At 47.9% G+C, this 13,167-nt stretch overlaps 1 protein-coding gene across 2 annotated transcripts in view; it reads right to left on the bottom strand.

Annotated features, from left to right (window-relative positions):
* Positions 1-375: 375 nt before the first annotated feature.
* HTR2C (5-hydroxytryptamine receptor 2C) overlaps positions 376-13,167 on the bottom strand; it is a 450,750-nt gene continuing 437,958 nt past the window's right edge. For both annotated transcript variants that reach the window (XM_078854300.1, XM_073358600.2), the window contains one exon: positions 376-2,934. In XM_078854300.1, coding sequence (XP_078710426.1) covers positions 2,102-2,934 — 833 coding nt within the window. In that variant the 3' untranslated portion in view covers positions 376-2,101. The remainder of the gene's footprint in view (positions 2,935-13,167) is intronic.

The following is a 13,167-nucleotide window of genomic DNA, read 5'->3' on the forward strand; positions in this document are numbered from 1 at the left end:
ACCTTGCTATTCTCAGGCTTTTCATAAGCAGAGACTGCCAGTCACACCAAAGGCACCTACTTTACAGGGATGTTGTTACGTTTGTTAATTAGTTAATGAAGGTATAAGCCGCTAAAGCAGAGGTGGGCAAACATTTTGGCCCAAGGGCCACTTCTGGGTGGGGAAATGGCATGCAGGGCCATGAATGTAGGGCTGGGGCAGGGGGTTGGAGTGCAGGAGGGGGCCTGCCCTGGCCCCGCACCGCTCCCGGAAGCAGCCGGCACCATGTCCCTGCGGCCCCCGGGGAGGCAGGGGAGAGACAGAGGGCTCCGGGCACTGACCTTGCCTGTGGGTACCTCCCCTGAAGCTCCCATTGGCTGCGGCCAATTCCCCTTCCCGGCCAATGGGAGCTGCGGGGGGCGGTGCCTGCAGGCGAGAGCAGTGCGCAGAGCCCTCTGCCCCCGATCCCCCAGGGACCGCAGAGACATGGTGCCAGCCACTTCCGGGAGTGGCGTGGGGTGGTGGCAGTCCTGTGGGCCGGATCCAAAGCCCTGAGGGGCCGGATCCAGCCTATAGTTTGCCCACTCCTGCACTAAAGGCTAGGTCTGGCATGATGCAGAGTTCGGAGCAAGGGGTGGTGCATTAATTGCATCACCCCAAGCAGCGCTGTGCTCCAGGCCCTCACCCGAGTCACAGTTTCTCGCCTACTTCCTCGTAGCTCCTGGGGCCAGTCGCTTACTGTTGGTTTATACCAAGTAGGCTGGTGCGCTTAGCCCGTTCCTGGGATGGAACAAGCAATGGCCTTGCTTACTCTGATGCACCTGGGCTCATGGTGCTAGGAAGGTTCTTTCGCCCTTGGGGAGGCTCACAGTCCAAGGCATAAGGAAACAGCAGCCCTCCCAACACAAGCACGAAGTCTGGGTTGGGGTGGCAGGGTGTGCAGAAGAAAGCAATGCTGTCTCCAGAACTGGGACACTGCCAGTCTCAGGCTGCCGAGAAAACTAACATGAATGAGCAAGGAAATGTGAGACTGGTGAGAGCAAGAAGCTAGGAAAGATGAAACTGAGAGCTCTAATGAAACCAAAACCCGCTTCCTGAGGTAAAGCAAATGACCTGAGTCCAATGAATCCACTCAAAGCAAACAACCTGACCCAGCAGCAAGCGAAGGACAGTAGGCTGATCTAGCAGCTATAAATAATAGACTTTGCTTGCAACCCTTCCCTGCACTAGTGTGGCGTAAAAGCTCTGAACAGAAGCTAACAGTTGCTTCAGAGCCAGACACTGAGCCAAACTCCGTTCACCTTTCTCATGTGAGCCACCACATTGGAGTCCATCAGACAACATGCATGAGAAAGCAGATCAGAGTCTGGCCCACTGTGAGCTCTGCATCTGGTTATTTTTAGGGTTCAGGGTAGAGCCAGAGACACTCTGTTTACAAAGAAAGGGTCAAGACAGTTTGGTGGTTTTAATGCTGCCTTTCTAAAACAGTAGAAGATTTCAGGATCCCAGGATCAAATGATCCTGAAAGGCCAGGACTGCAGAATCGAAGTGGGAAATCAGAACTGAAAACAGCTCTCCAGCATGAAAGGTGGGGCATTGCCCCACTATGTCACCCAGCCCGACCCCCATGTGACCAGTCTGGTTAGCCAACTGTTCCATTGCAATACTGCTATGCTTTAGCTGAGGGATCCCTTCCAGGATGCTGGTAAGATTTGGTGTTGCACTGTTGCATGGCACATAACATGGGCGAGGATTTAAAGTATATATTTACTGTCAACTTAAAAAAGTTTTCCTTGATCTATAACTATGAATGGGCCACTCTGGACTCCAGCAAATGCCACCTGAGTAAGTATTCAGCATTTTTGTTCATACGCTGGAAGAAAATGTCAGCATTTTGTCCATGATGTAAGCAAAATACCAGATATTTTTGATCTAGTAGCAACAGTAAATATAGAACCTTAAACCTCACTGAAGTGTATGTATGATTTAAAGCACTGGGCTGGAAAGATGAATTTTTTAAAAAAAAGCTTTGTTCAGGATGCAGTATTCACATTGTTCTTTGAGTGACACATACGTTTTTACACAGGTATATTTCAGCTGCAGAGCCACGGGTGTGACTCGATTACACACAGCTCACCCTTTCGCTTACAACATTGCAGCTGTTTATCGACGGCTCTGAAGTCCCCGGTTGCATTTCTAAGCCCTCCTCAGTTCCATCCAACTCCATGCTGTTGAGTTCATTGCCATTTCGGTAGCTATTTAAAGTAAGGTCTTTCCTGTACGAAGCTGTGGAAGCGACATTCAGACACTGGTTTTGTCGCAGTGTCGATTTTTTATTGGGCTTGTACTGGCAGCAGATGTAGTTGGCAAAAGCCCTGCGATAGGTTTTATTGAAGAGCGTGTACACCAGGGGGTTAATCCCAGAACAAATGTAACCAACCCAAACAAACACACCCATGAGTTCACCCAGGAGGCTCTCATCACAGGCTTCCTTGCAAAGAACGGACATGATGTTAGTGATGAAAAATGGACACCACAGGATAAGAAACAAAAAGAAGACAATGCCCAGGACCTTGGAGGCTCTGCGCTCGTTGTTGATAGACTGCATGGTCCCTTTCCGAAAGAGCACAGCTTCCTTATTTACGGGAGAGTTCAAGTGGGAGGCCGCCTCGTGGTTCTGGAGCATTGAGATGTTCTCTGTGTTGTTTTCTTTTTTGAGACAGTTCATGCTGCTCCTTCGCTGCTTGGGCACCTCGCCGTACATGAACACCGTCGCTTGCTTCTGCAGCACCTGGACCGTCAGGCAGTATGAGATCACCATGATGATGAGCGGGATAAAGAATGCCACAAAGGACCCAATAAGGACAAAGTTCTCATCATTCAGAACGCAGCTCCCATTCACAAACACCCTGGAGTCATCCTGCAATCCTATGACTGGGATGGGCAGGGATATCCCTAGAAAAGAGAGAGTGAAAGCAGACTGTTACTAAAGCATACAAGGACTCCGGAGAGCGTGTAAATGATTCGTGTCTCACATACACCGCATTTCATCCAGTGCCTAGAGCTGTTCCAAAGAGAAGTCAGGTTTCAGAGTAGCAGCCGTGTTAGTCTGTATCCGCAAAAAGAAAAGGAGGACTTGTGGCACCTTAGAGACTAACCAATTTATTTGAGGATAAGCTTTCGTGAGCTACAGCTCACTTCAGTATCCCCAGGAGGAACAAGAACACCTGTTGTAACGCTCATGCCCACTGGGTGGCAGCACGGCCCCAGTGACAAAGACCTGCGTCTTGGCACATGGTGCAGGCATATTGGACTCCACGCCGATGCCCTGCAACGAATCACCTCCCCAGGGTTTCAGTGTAACTCCGTTCCCGGGCTCTTATTTCTCACGTTAATTCCGACCCGCAGACACTGTCGTGGCTGTAGACAAGGTGGCTATTTACGACACCAATGAGCTTTGCTAATGCGGGCTGGCACCCAGGTTTGGGGAAGACGTTGCGATCACAAGTGTAGGGCAGACACTCTGAATTTCTGAGGCACAGCCGGCAGGCCTGTGTGGCCAAACCGTGAACCAACAGTGCAATGACTGTGAGAGAAAACCAGCCAGTTCTTCCTAGCACTCTGGGGGAAGCACATGCTATTTTCTGGTCTCATCCTGGAAGGAGCTGACCTCAGTGGTAGCTGTGGGTGCTCAGCACCTCTCAGCATCAAGTTTCTTGTCTATACGTGTTAGGGGAGGGCAGGGGGTCTCTGTAAGCTGCACGCCTGTGTCTCTCTGGGCTATCTGCAGCGTATGCCTGGCAGTCACTCCACAGGCTGTCTTGTCCGAGGCCTGAGAGTGAAGCAATTGCGAAGTCTAGCAAGGAGGTATGCGTCAAATAGTGTCTGTCTGATTCCTGTCCGTGGGCCCAGAATGCAACAGGCTACTGCTGTGTACAGGCTAACACGGGAGGTACGCATGGTAAGAACAGGAAGGGTGGAGGTAACCACAGCCTCCTGGTGCCAGTGAAGGGGGGAAGGAGAGGGGCGGTTGTGAATGGGCCAGTCTCTGAGCTGAAGTCAGAGGCACACAACTAAAGCTTTTGGCTTCATTCACGTTAAATGAATAAATTAAATTTTACTAGAGTGCATCTTCCGACTTCCCCAACTACTGGGTCTGCTGACAAAATTACAGGAATCCCCCTATTTGCCAAGGGGGTTTCCCTTGCTCTCCACACCCATCAATGATTTCGATTTTGATAATGGCATAGAGAGTACACTTATAAAGTGCGCGGCCGATACCAAGCAGGGAGGGGTTGCAAGTGCTGAATAATCTCAGGGAACACTGAAAAGATCAATAAGTGATGAAATATGTGCTGAAGCCTTCTGCTCGTGGCTGCTAAGCCACACCCTGCTGCTCCTAGTTAAGTGTTTAGATCACCAGCGAGCTCACCCTAGGTTTATACTGTACAGTATCATCTTACTGGGTGATTATAATCAAGGGGGGGGGAACACTTTGCAATACCAAGACCTTTGTATATAAATTACATATCCTTTGTCTTGTGTAAAAAGAAAAGGAGGACTTGTGGCACCTTAGAGACTAACCCATTTATTTGAGCATGAGCTTTCGTGAGCTACAGCTCACTTCATCGGATGAAGTGAGCTGTAGCTCACGAAAGCTCATGCTCAAATAAATGGGTTAGTCTCTAAAGTGCCACAAGTCCTCCTTTTCTTTTTGTGAATACAGACTAACACGGCTGTTACTCTGAAATTTGTCTTGTGTGTGTCATGTTTAGAAGTCCAAAATCTTTATCTAAAAGCAGAAAGCTAAATGTGCTATTAAGCATGGTGTTCTTTTCCTGCCTTTGCTAAGTGACTTCCAGGATCCCGAAGAAGACATCTGAGAACTGTGAGGGAATTTCTGCTGAAAAGCAACACCACCTATAAATGCTTCACATACCTAACGCTTGTTCTTCATTGTCCTGAGCTACATCTCCATGATCCAGCTCTCTCTCTCTCTCTGCAGACTGCCAAAGTGCACATCCAGGCTCTCATCATCTCATGTCTTCACCAATTTAATTGCCTCCTCTCTCACCTTAACTATGAAAACCTTAATCCTCTCAAGTCCATTTAACACCCTGCTACTAAAAAACTTCTTAGCTTCTTGGTTCAGTTGCTTAACAATTACTGGACAGCCCTTCCACACGTGAGTAATCCAAATGAAATCAATGGAGTTATATCGGAATAAAACTGGGCTAGTGCATGTCCGAATAGATTTTTTGCTACAAGTTGTTAGTAAGAAACAAGCTCACTGTATTCAGAAAATAACAAGGGGCCAAATTCAAGCATGGTGCAACTTCACCGAGTTCAATGGAGTTCCACCAGGTTTGGATTTAGCCCACAGTGATTAGATGAACATTCAGGGTGTCATTATGAGCACATAAATAGGCAATGCTTTTGTATATTATGGAACCCAAGTCCCTTCTCAGTCACACTGCCATGAATCAAGCATATATTTATATCCTGTATTTATATTTTAAGTCAAAGCAGATAGCTCTGTGGAAAAATAACAACTGCAGTCCTATTTTCATATCGATAACTGCAAGTGAAAAATGTTTGTGAAAAAAGTTTTAAAGAATTCTTCTTGGGAAATGCTGGTCTCCTGAAAACTGATTGTTTGGCAAACAGGATGCATCAGGCAGACCTGTTGCACTTCTAAAAACACTGTTTGTCACTTTCACATCTAAGAAAATTAACTGAAACATACCTAAATTCTGATGGCTGACGTGTATATTCTACTCTGGATGCATCTGATCGGCGTCCTATTTCTTAATAAAAGGTGAATATTTAATTTTGTGATGCAGCAAAACCCGTTGTTGCAGGAACCATTTGGCGGCAGGGAAAGGAAAAATCTCTGTTCTGAGAAGGGGAAAGGAAATAACTTAGGAACTGGTGTCAGTGTCACACTTGATTTCAGAGCTTGAGATGTCCAGGGTCAGAAGTGAGTCAGATTTTAAAGCCAGAAGGGACCATTACCTCATCTAGTCTGACCACCTGTGTAACACAGGCCATTAAATGTCACCTGCTTACGCCTGTATTGAGCTCAGTGTCTGATTAAAACATGTCTTCCAGAAAGGGAGCCTGTCTTCATCTGAAAGTATCAAGAGATGGAGAGGCCACCGCTTCCCTGGGGAGTTTGTTCCAGTGGTTAATCACCACCACCATTGTTAAACATTTGTTCCCAGTTTGTAATTTGAAATTCTCTGGCTTCAGCTTCCAGCCACGTGTTCGTGTTCTGCCTTTCTCTGCTAGACTAAAGAGCCCTTTAGTACCCGGCATCTTCTCCCCAGGAAGATACCGACACACTTTACATCACTTCTCAGTCTTCCTTTCGATAGGTTAATCAGATTAAGCTCTTTAAGTCTCTCACTGTCAGGCATCTTCTCCAGCCCTCGAATCACTTTTGTGATTCTTTTCTGCTCCCTCTTCAGTTTTTCAACATCCTTTTTCAGATGTGGGCACCGGACCTGGACTCAGTGTTCCAGGATCGGTCTCACCAGTGCCGTGAACAGAGGTAAAATCACCTCCCTGCTGTGACTCCCTATTCCCCTCTGTATACAACCCACCCCCAGCATCACCCTGGGAACTCATGTTCAGTCCACTATGACCCCATCATCCATCCCAGAGTCCCTGCTGTCCCGGATACAGTCCCTCATTCCGAGGGATGGCCTGAGTTCTTTGTTCCTAGATGCAGAACTTTGCACGGCGCTATATTAAAACACACTGTGTATGAGTGGGCCCCGCTTGCCAAGCGATCCAGATTGCTCTGACTGACTGCCCTGTCCTCATCATTGTTTACCACAACTCCGCCAGTTTCTGTTTCATCCGAACATTTTATTTCATATTTCATTCCAGATTACTGCTGAAAATGTTGAATAGCGTCAGGCCTAGTACTGATCCCTGCAGAACCCCACTAGAAACACCCCCATTTGAGGATGATTCCTCATGGACGACAACTTTTTGAAATCTGTCCGTTAGCCGGTTCTTAATCCATTTCACATGCGCTCTCTTGATACTCCACAGTGGTCAGAGATGGCGGATGATTCAGAAAGCTTGGGATTATGACAGATTCCAATTTCTAGGAGGGCACTTATTCATTGACCTTGAAGAAGAAAGGTTAGAAAAGCGAAATGAACACGACAACTGCAGCATGGAGAACATCGGAGCTTTCCAAAGACTGACAGCAAAGAGATCTTTAGAAGTTGACTAAAATATGCAAATATTTCCGCATAAATTCCTTGCTTTAATCAAACCTTGCTGTCCTGGTTTCGAGGTTTTGCAGGGGTGCTCCTCTCTCCCCGTCTGTCTCAAGCCCCAGTACTGCAGCACTTTTACTGTGTAGCAGAGGCAGATCCTTTGACTCACGGATGCTGTGGATGCGAGTGGGCAGGAGAACGCTCGCCATCGGATATGGGAGTGCACTTGGCTAGTCTCTAGGAGTGTGTTACGGAATGACAGGACAGCAGGTTTCTATTAGGGAGTGGGTGCAACCGTTCAGTTAAGATAAGAAACACCCTGTATCCCAAACATTGCCCCATTATTCACAGATAACCTCTTTCGGGCTGTAAGAGTCTTCATCCCCAAACAGTCCTCCCTCCAGCCTGTGGTACCATCTGAGCTACTCGGTTGTCTCCTTGGGAGAAACATCCAGCTCCTGGATGGTGGTTAGACCAGCTAGCCCTGCATTGTCAGGCACAATTCTGATCTCATTCAGTCGTCGTGTATCAGTGCTTGACTGGAGCTATTCCTTATTCACAACCCAAGGACTGAGATCAGGATGAGGGCCAGAGGCGTATTTTCGAGGGCACCTAGATGGGCCACTCTTGTAACGCCTGTTCTGTAGCACAGTCAGGGGCCACCTCTAAATCTGCTCCTTACTCAGGACTCACCTTCCGGGAGTGGCTAAGTGACATCCTCCTTCTCCTCTATTCCACCTTCCTCCCTTTCTCCTGACCGCAGCCATCCTCTCCATCACCCATCTTTGCAATCTGAGGGCTGTCTTTGGCTGCCTTTCTCTCCCCCATCCATGGCATGGCCAGCCAAACACATATGGAAACCGTGTGTTACTTAGCTGAGCTGTGACCGCAGAAACAGAACTTATGAGGGCAAGACTGGGACTTGTCCTGAGTCATCTCCCTGCCTTGCCCATCACAGACAGAGGAGAGAAGCCATAGGAGGTTGCTACTCCCCAACCTGCACAGCTGGGCAGGGCCCTGACTCCACCCCTTGGCAGGCCACCTTCTGCAGAGGGAGCCAATCTGCTGCATGTATAGACCAGGAGCAGATTACTTCCCCCTGCAAGTGCTTTATAAATTACACTGATTTTCACATGACTCGTGTGACTTAATGTACTTTAACTGTTTGCATTACGGTATTCACTGGATAACAACTAAAGAGAGACATTATTGGAGAAGGAAAGCACAGCTTACTACCAGGAATGTAATGATGTTGAGTCCCAAACTAGCCAAGATGAGAGAGGTCTACAGCTGGTTATGCTTTTGACAGCTCAATTCTTTCACTCCCCAGTCAGTTGGTCTGTCAGACAATAGCCACAGAACCTTCTTCTGAGCCTTTCACCTATGATCCAGAGTAGAATCAGTGGACATCCTTACTGAAGGACAGTCGGTCTGATTCAATGTGCTGAACTTACAAAGGGATGGTCTTAATTCTGTGGAGCCTTTTCCAGCTAACTCCAGTGAACCTAGTCTGACCTACTTGATAGCAATTTTCCTAAAGGTACACTCGTAACACAGCATTCTCCCCAAATCTGGCAAAATGTACAAGTTTACTAAGAACCCTTTGTAGCTCTTCAAGGGAGGCCATCTTTTTGTTCTGTGTTTATACAGTGCTTAGCACAATGGGGTGCTGGGTCCGTGATTGGGGCCGAAAGGCACTATAGCAATGTAAAAAAATAACTATTATGTAGTAGACTTCAAGGCAGCCTTTTCCTTTCCTGGAGCTGACTGGCATGCAACAGGTCACAACAATTTCCAACCAACCCACTACTGGGGTGCTCAATGCATCATTAGCCAAGTGGCCTCTGAGTGGGAAGTCTCATTTCAGAGCAGCACACAGTGGAAAGACCAGTGGGATAGTCTTCCTGCACCCCCTGCTTTCAGATTTTTGCATCTTCTCTTTGGCACAGGGAGAGCAAGAGGAAAGGGAGACAGAGCAAGACCCTTTGGACAACAAATTCAATTACAGTTGTTGTCTTAATGCCTGTTTCTTGTCATCTTTTAAGGTGTTCTCAAGCCAGCAGCTCAATTCTCTGAATGTTGCTGATGCCATAGTGGTCACAGAGGGCAGGCACTCCTCACAGCATAGTCTCAATTTATAAAACAACAGCACAAGTGACCTCCAACACATCTTTGTCAAATATTTTATTATTTGATCCAAAGATAGTCTTGTAAAAAATGCCCAAATGTACATCTACCATTGAAAATGTGACAAAGTCTCTCACTGTGAGCAGACAACAAAACCCAGCTGAGTCAAAAGCAATTTTGGATTGGGTATTCTTTGAAAAGATCTGTTCCAGGAATAATGATCTGGAGGCAGATCTCTGCCCTGTGCTATACAGGAGCTCAAACTAGATGATCACAATGGTCCCTTGTGGCCTTGGAATCTATGAGCACTAACTAATGTTTTTTTGCCATTTAATTTCCTCGTGTTTTGAACCGAAAGAAAACGTGTTGGTTGGAGCTAGTGGTCATTGTAGCAATGGGAGCTAGCATGGAAGTGGAGCGGCCTACTGATCCTGGCCCTATACGCATCTCCTCCACACAGCCCCACCAACCAGCCTTGTCCCTCCCAGTCTGGCCATCCTCCCAGCTGGCCCCACCGTACTGTTTTGTCCAGTCTTCTCCCCACCCCATGTTGCGGGGGGGGGGGAGAGGGCAGGGATGTGTCCTGGATGCGTCTATGTGGCAGTGTACCCAGGTTTCCAACTGGACCCAGCCTTGAAACCCAGCTATCCCCCCAGGCATGACGAGAGAACCCAAAGACTCTTCTTAGAGCCACCCCACGTTTCTGAAAAGGAGCTGTATTCTGTGTGCTGCTTGGCCCCTCCCATCTCTCCTTCCCCAAAGCACGCTCTCAGCGAGGGCTGAAGTGGGGATAATCCCAGCTGAATGAGCGGGAGATGAACACAGCCTGAAACCGCAGTCTGCACCGTTCAGTGTCAGTGCGTGTTCCCATCCTCCCTCCCCAGAACTGGAGAGCCTGCGATATGCCACGAGCATGCCCATTCTGCACTGCTCACCCAGATCCTGTACACGTGGGTTGGGGGTGGGGTGGGGTAGGGAGATTGACAAGCCCGCCCCATGTCCCAGCTCAAGTAAGAGAGGTCAAGGAGTAGGGGATTTCAACCCCCATAGATGAGCTGGGGGCCCCCAGATCATGGCACATATGTGGGAGGGGAACGTAGAGCTGACTGGTGCCTCTACCCCTATTTCCCCAAGCCCCCTCATTGCTCACCCTCATGTCTTCCTGCCCTGTGTTCCCCATTCCCCCAGCTGGCCCCCCAAACCTCTCTTACCACCCATCCCCGCTTCTCCCGCTCCCTGCACTACCCCCAACCCCTCTCCAGACGTCCACCACCAATCATCTCCACTCCAGCTAGCATTGGCATGTGTAATTTATTTTCTTTTTAAAAATCATTTCAGTGCCTTCTGAATAGTCTGCTGTTTTCAGACCCCATTTCTCCAAACTAAAGTACCTCCTTGGACAGAGGTACATTGGAGCAACACACCTCCCTTGTCGACATTCAGATTTCTGCTCTGGGTGGGATATGAACTCACAGTGCCTGTGTGGGACTCAAATTCAATGACCAGAACTATCTCTCTGAGCTGCACAACTGTGAATTTTAGCTTCTTTTCAACACGTGTGGTCTCTCTCTCTGCATATGCACTGTGTAATCCAGGAGGTCCGTGAGCCCCAGAAATTCTTGCTAGTGTGCCTACGGAAGAGTAAACTCTTCTTCAAATAATGTTGCAATCTGATTTCCCCCAAAGGCTAGTGGGTGGCATGGGCTCTGCTGGGGTGACTCTCATGCTTTTGAGACCCTGGTTTGGTGATCTCAGCCCTGGTTTGATCTCTAGCTGTATGCAAAAATGCATTTCCAAAAGGTCAACTTTTCAGAAATCTGGGTTTTTCCGGGGGGGGGGGGGCAAGATCTCAGGAACCCCCTGTTGAAACAGCCCCAAATTTGGATCACTGACCAAACCCTGCACCTCCAAGAGGCGCACAAACTTTCAAGACTATCTAAGTAACTGTGCGAACGTCAGAGCACTTAGAAGAGTCAAGCTTTAAACAGAAAGCCTGTCTTGACCCTAACTGTAGCAGAGCAATAACAGATAAGAGAGACAAAGACTGGGAGAAAGGCAATATCTGTTTTTCACAGATAGGGAACTAAGGCACAGAAATAAACCACTTATGCAAAGTCACACAAGGGATCTGTAACCAATGCAGGAATTGAACCCTGATCTCCTGAGGCCCACTCCAGTAGGACAACCGCAAGCCCAGCCCTACTCCCCAAGCAAAAGTGGAGAGTAACATAGTGTCAGAGACACCTGGCAGTGCTGATGCCTCCTCCATGATCTCTTAGGGCCCCAAAGAAGAGCTCCGTCATTTCAGGCTGAGGAGCACATCAATCCGCTTTCACATCACTGTCACCTCTTGTCTGTGCACCACGTTTGTTATTTTCATGAATTACATCTTACTTTGGGTTTCTGCAGACACAAGGTTTCCTGTCTCGTTAGCATTCCTGGGTCACTGGGTGCCAGTCAGCTGAAGACAAGTGGCTATCATTAAGGAGCGGGTCTGTGAGCGGATTTAATGAACAACCAAGACATGGTGAGGGTGACGTCTTTTTTTTAATTGGCCAGTGTATTAGAGCAGAGCTCCTTTTAGGATGAAATTCTGAACCTGTATCTGCTTTTCAGTCCTTGACTCAAATAGTCTGCTATCTTAAGCTGGGATATGTCTGCATAGCCTCACGTTAGACAATGGAGCTTTGCCCATCCACAGCAGCTGAGGAACAAGTCCTGCATGTGCAGAAGTCCCATGAAGGTCTCCATTAGCAGTCAGTATTACAGAATATTGGAGACAAGAGACTGCCTGAGGCCACATTTTCAGCTGGTGCAAATCGATGAAGCTCTAATGACTTCAATGGAGATGCACCGATTTGTGTCAATTATGTGCTAATTGGGCCTACAAATTTACTCTAATTATGAGCTGAACTGTAAAAAGTATGTGAAAGTTCCTGAGATGTTACACTAACCGATAATAACAAATATTGATGGGAAAAGGCACAAAAGGGAGACAGACAGACTAAATTTGTCTTAACAAAAAGGCCTGCAGGACCATGTTAAGATCAGGCTTGATGGACAAGAAAATGTGGGTCTGGAAATCAGTGAACCAAAATTGGGGTGTTGGAAAGTAGGCCTAAGTGGTGAACAAAATAACAAGGGGATGGGCTATTCCACCTATCACCCCCTTGTGGGGCCCTTACAGAAAGAGACTTTGAGGGGAAAATAGGGAATAAGAGACAGAGGCTACTGGCGTGGGCGTCACCATCCTGGCTGCCACTGGCCCTTCCTCCTGGGACCCTGGGCCTTCTTGTCAGCCTGATCCTGAGAAATGTCCTGACCAGACTGGGCCAGAGAGGGGGGCCCCTACCAAGTTAAGCTGAATCCCAAACACCCCCTGGGATGAAATGGAGACTTAATAACAACAGTTCTAGCCAATCTCAACTACCTTCTTCTCATCTCCCAACAGGACCTGAACCTGAAAGGGGGTTCTAAAGAGGATGGCTCTAGACTGTTCTCAATGGTAGCAGATGACAGAACGAGGAGTAATGGTCTCAAGTTGCAGTGGGGGAGGTTTAGATTGGATATTAGGAAAAACTTTTTCACTATGAGGGTGGTGAAACACTGGAATGGGTTACCTAGGGAGGTGGTAGAATCTCCTTCCTTAGAGGTTTTTAAGGTCAGGCTTGACAAAGCCCTGGCTGGGGTGATTTAACTGGGAATTGGTCCTGCTTCGAGCAGGGGGTTGGACTAGATGACCACCTGGGGTTCCTTCCAACCCTGATATTCTATGATTCTAGGACAGCTATCACCATCAAAGAGCCTGTTGGACAAGGAGTGGGGG

This window comes from Lepidochelys kempii, chromosome 9 (assembly GCF_965140285.1).
Source record: "Lepidochelys kempii isolate rLepKem1 chromosome 9, rLepKem1.hap1, whole genome shotgun sequence".
Classification (NCBI taxonomy): Eukaryota; Metazoa; Chordata; order Testudines; family Cheloniidae; genus Lepidochelys; species Lepidochelys kempii.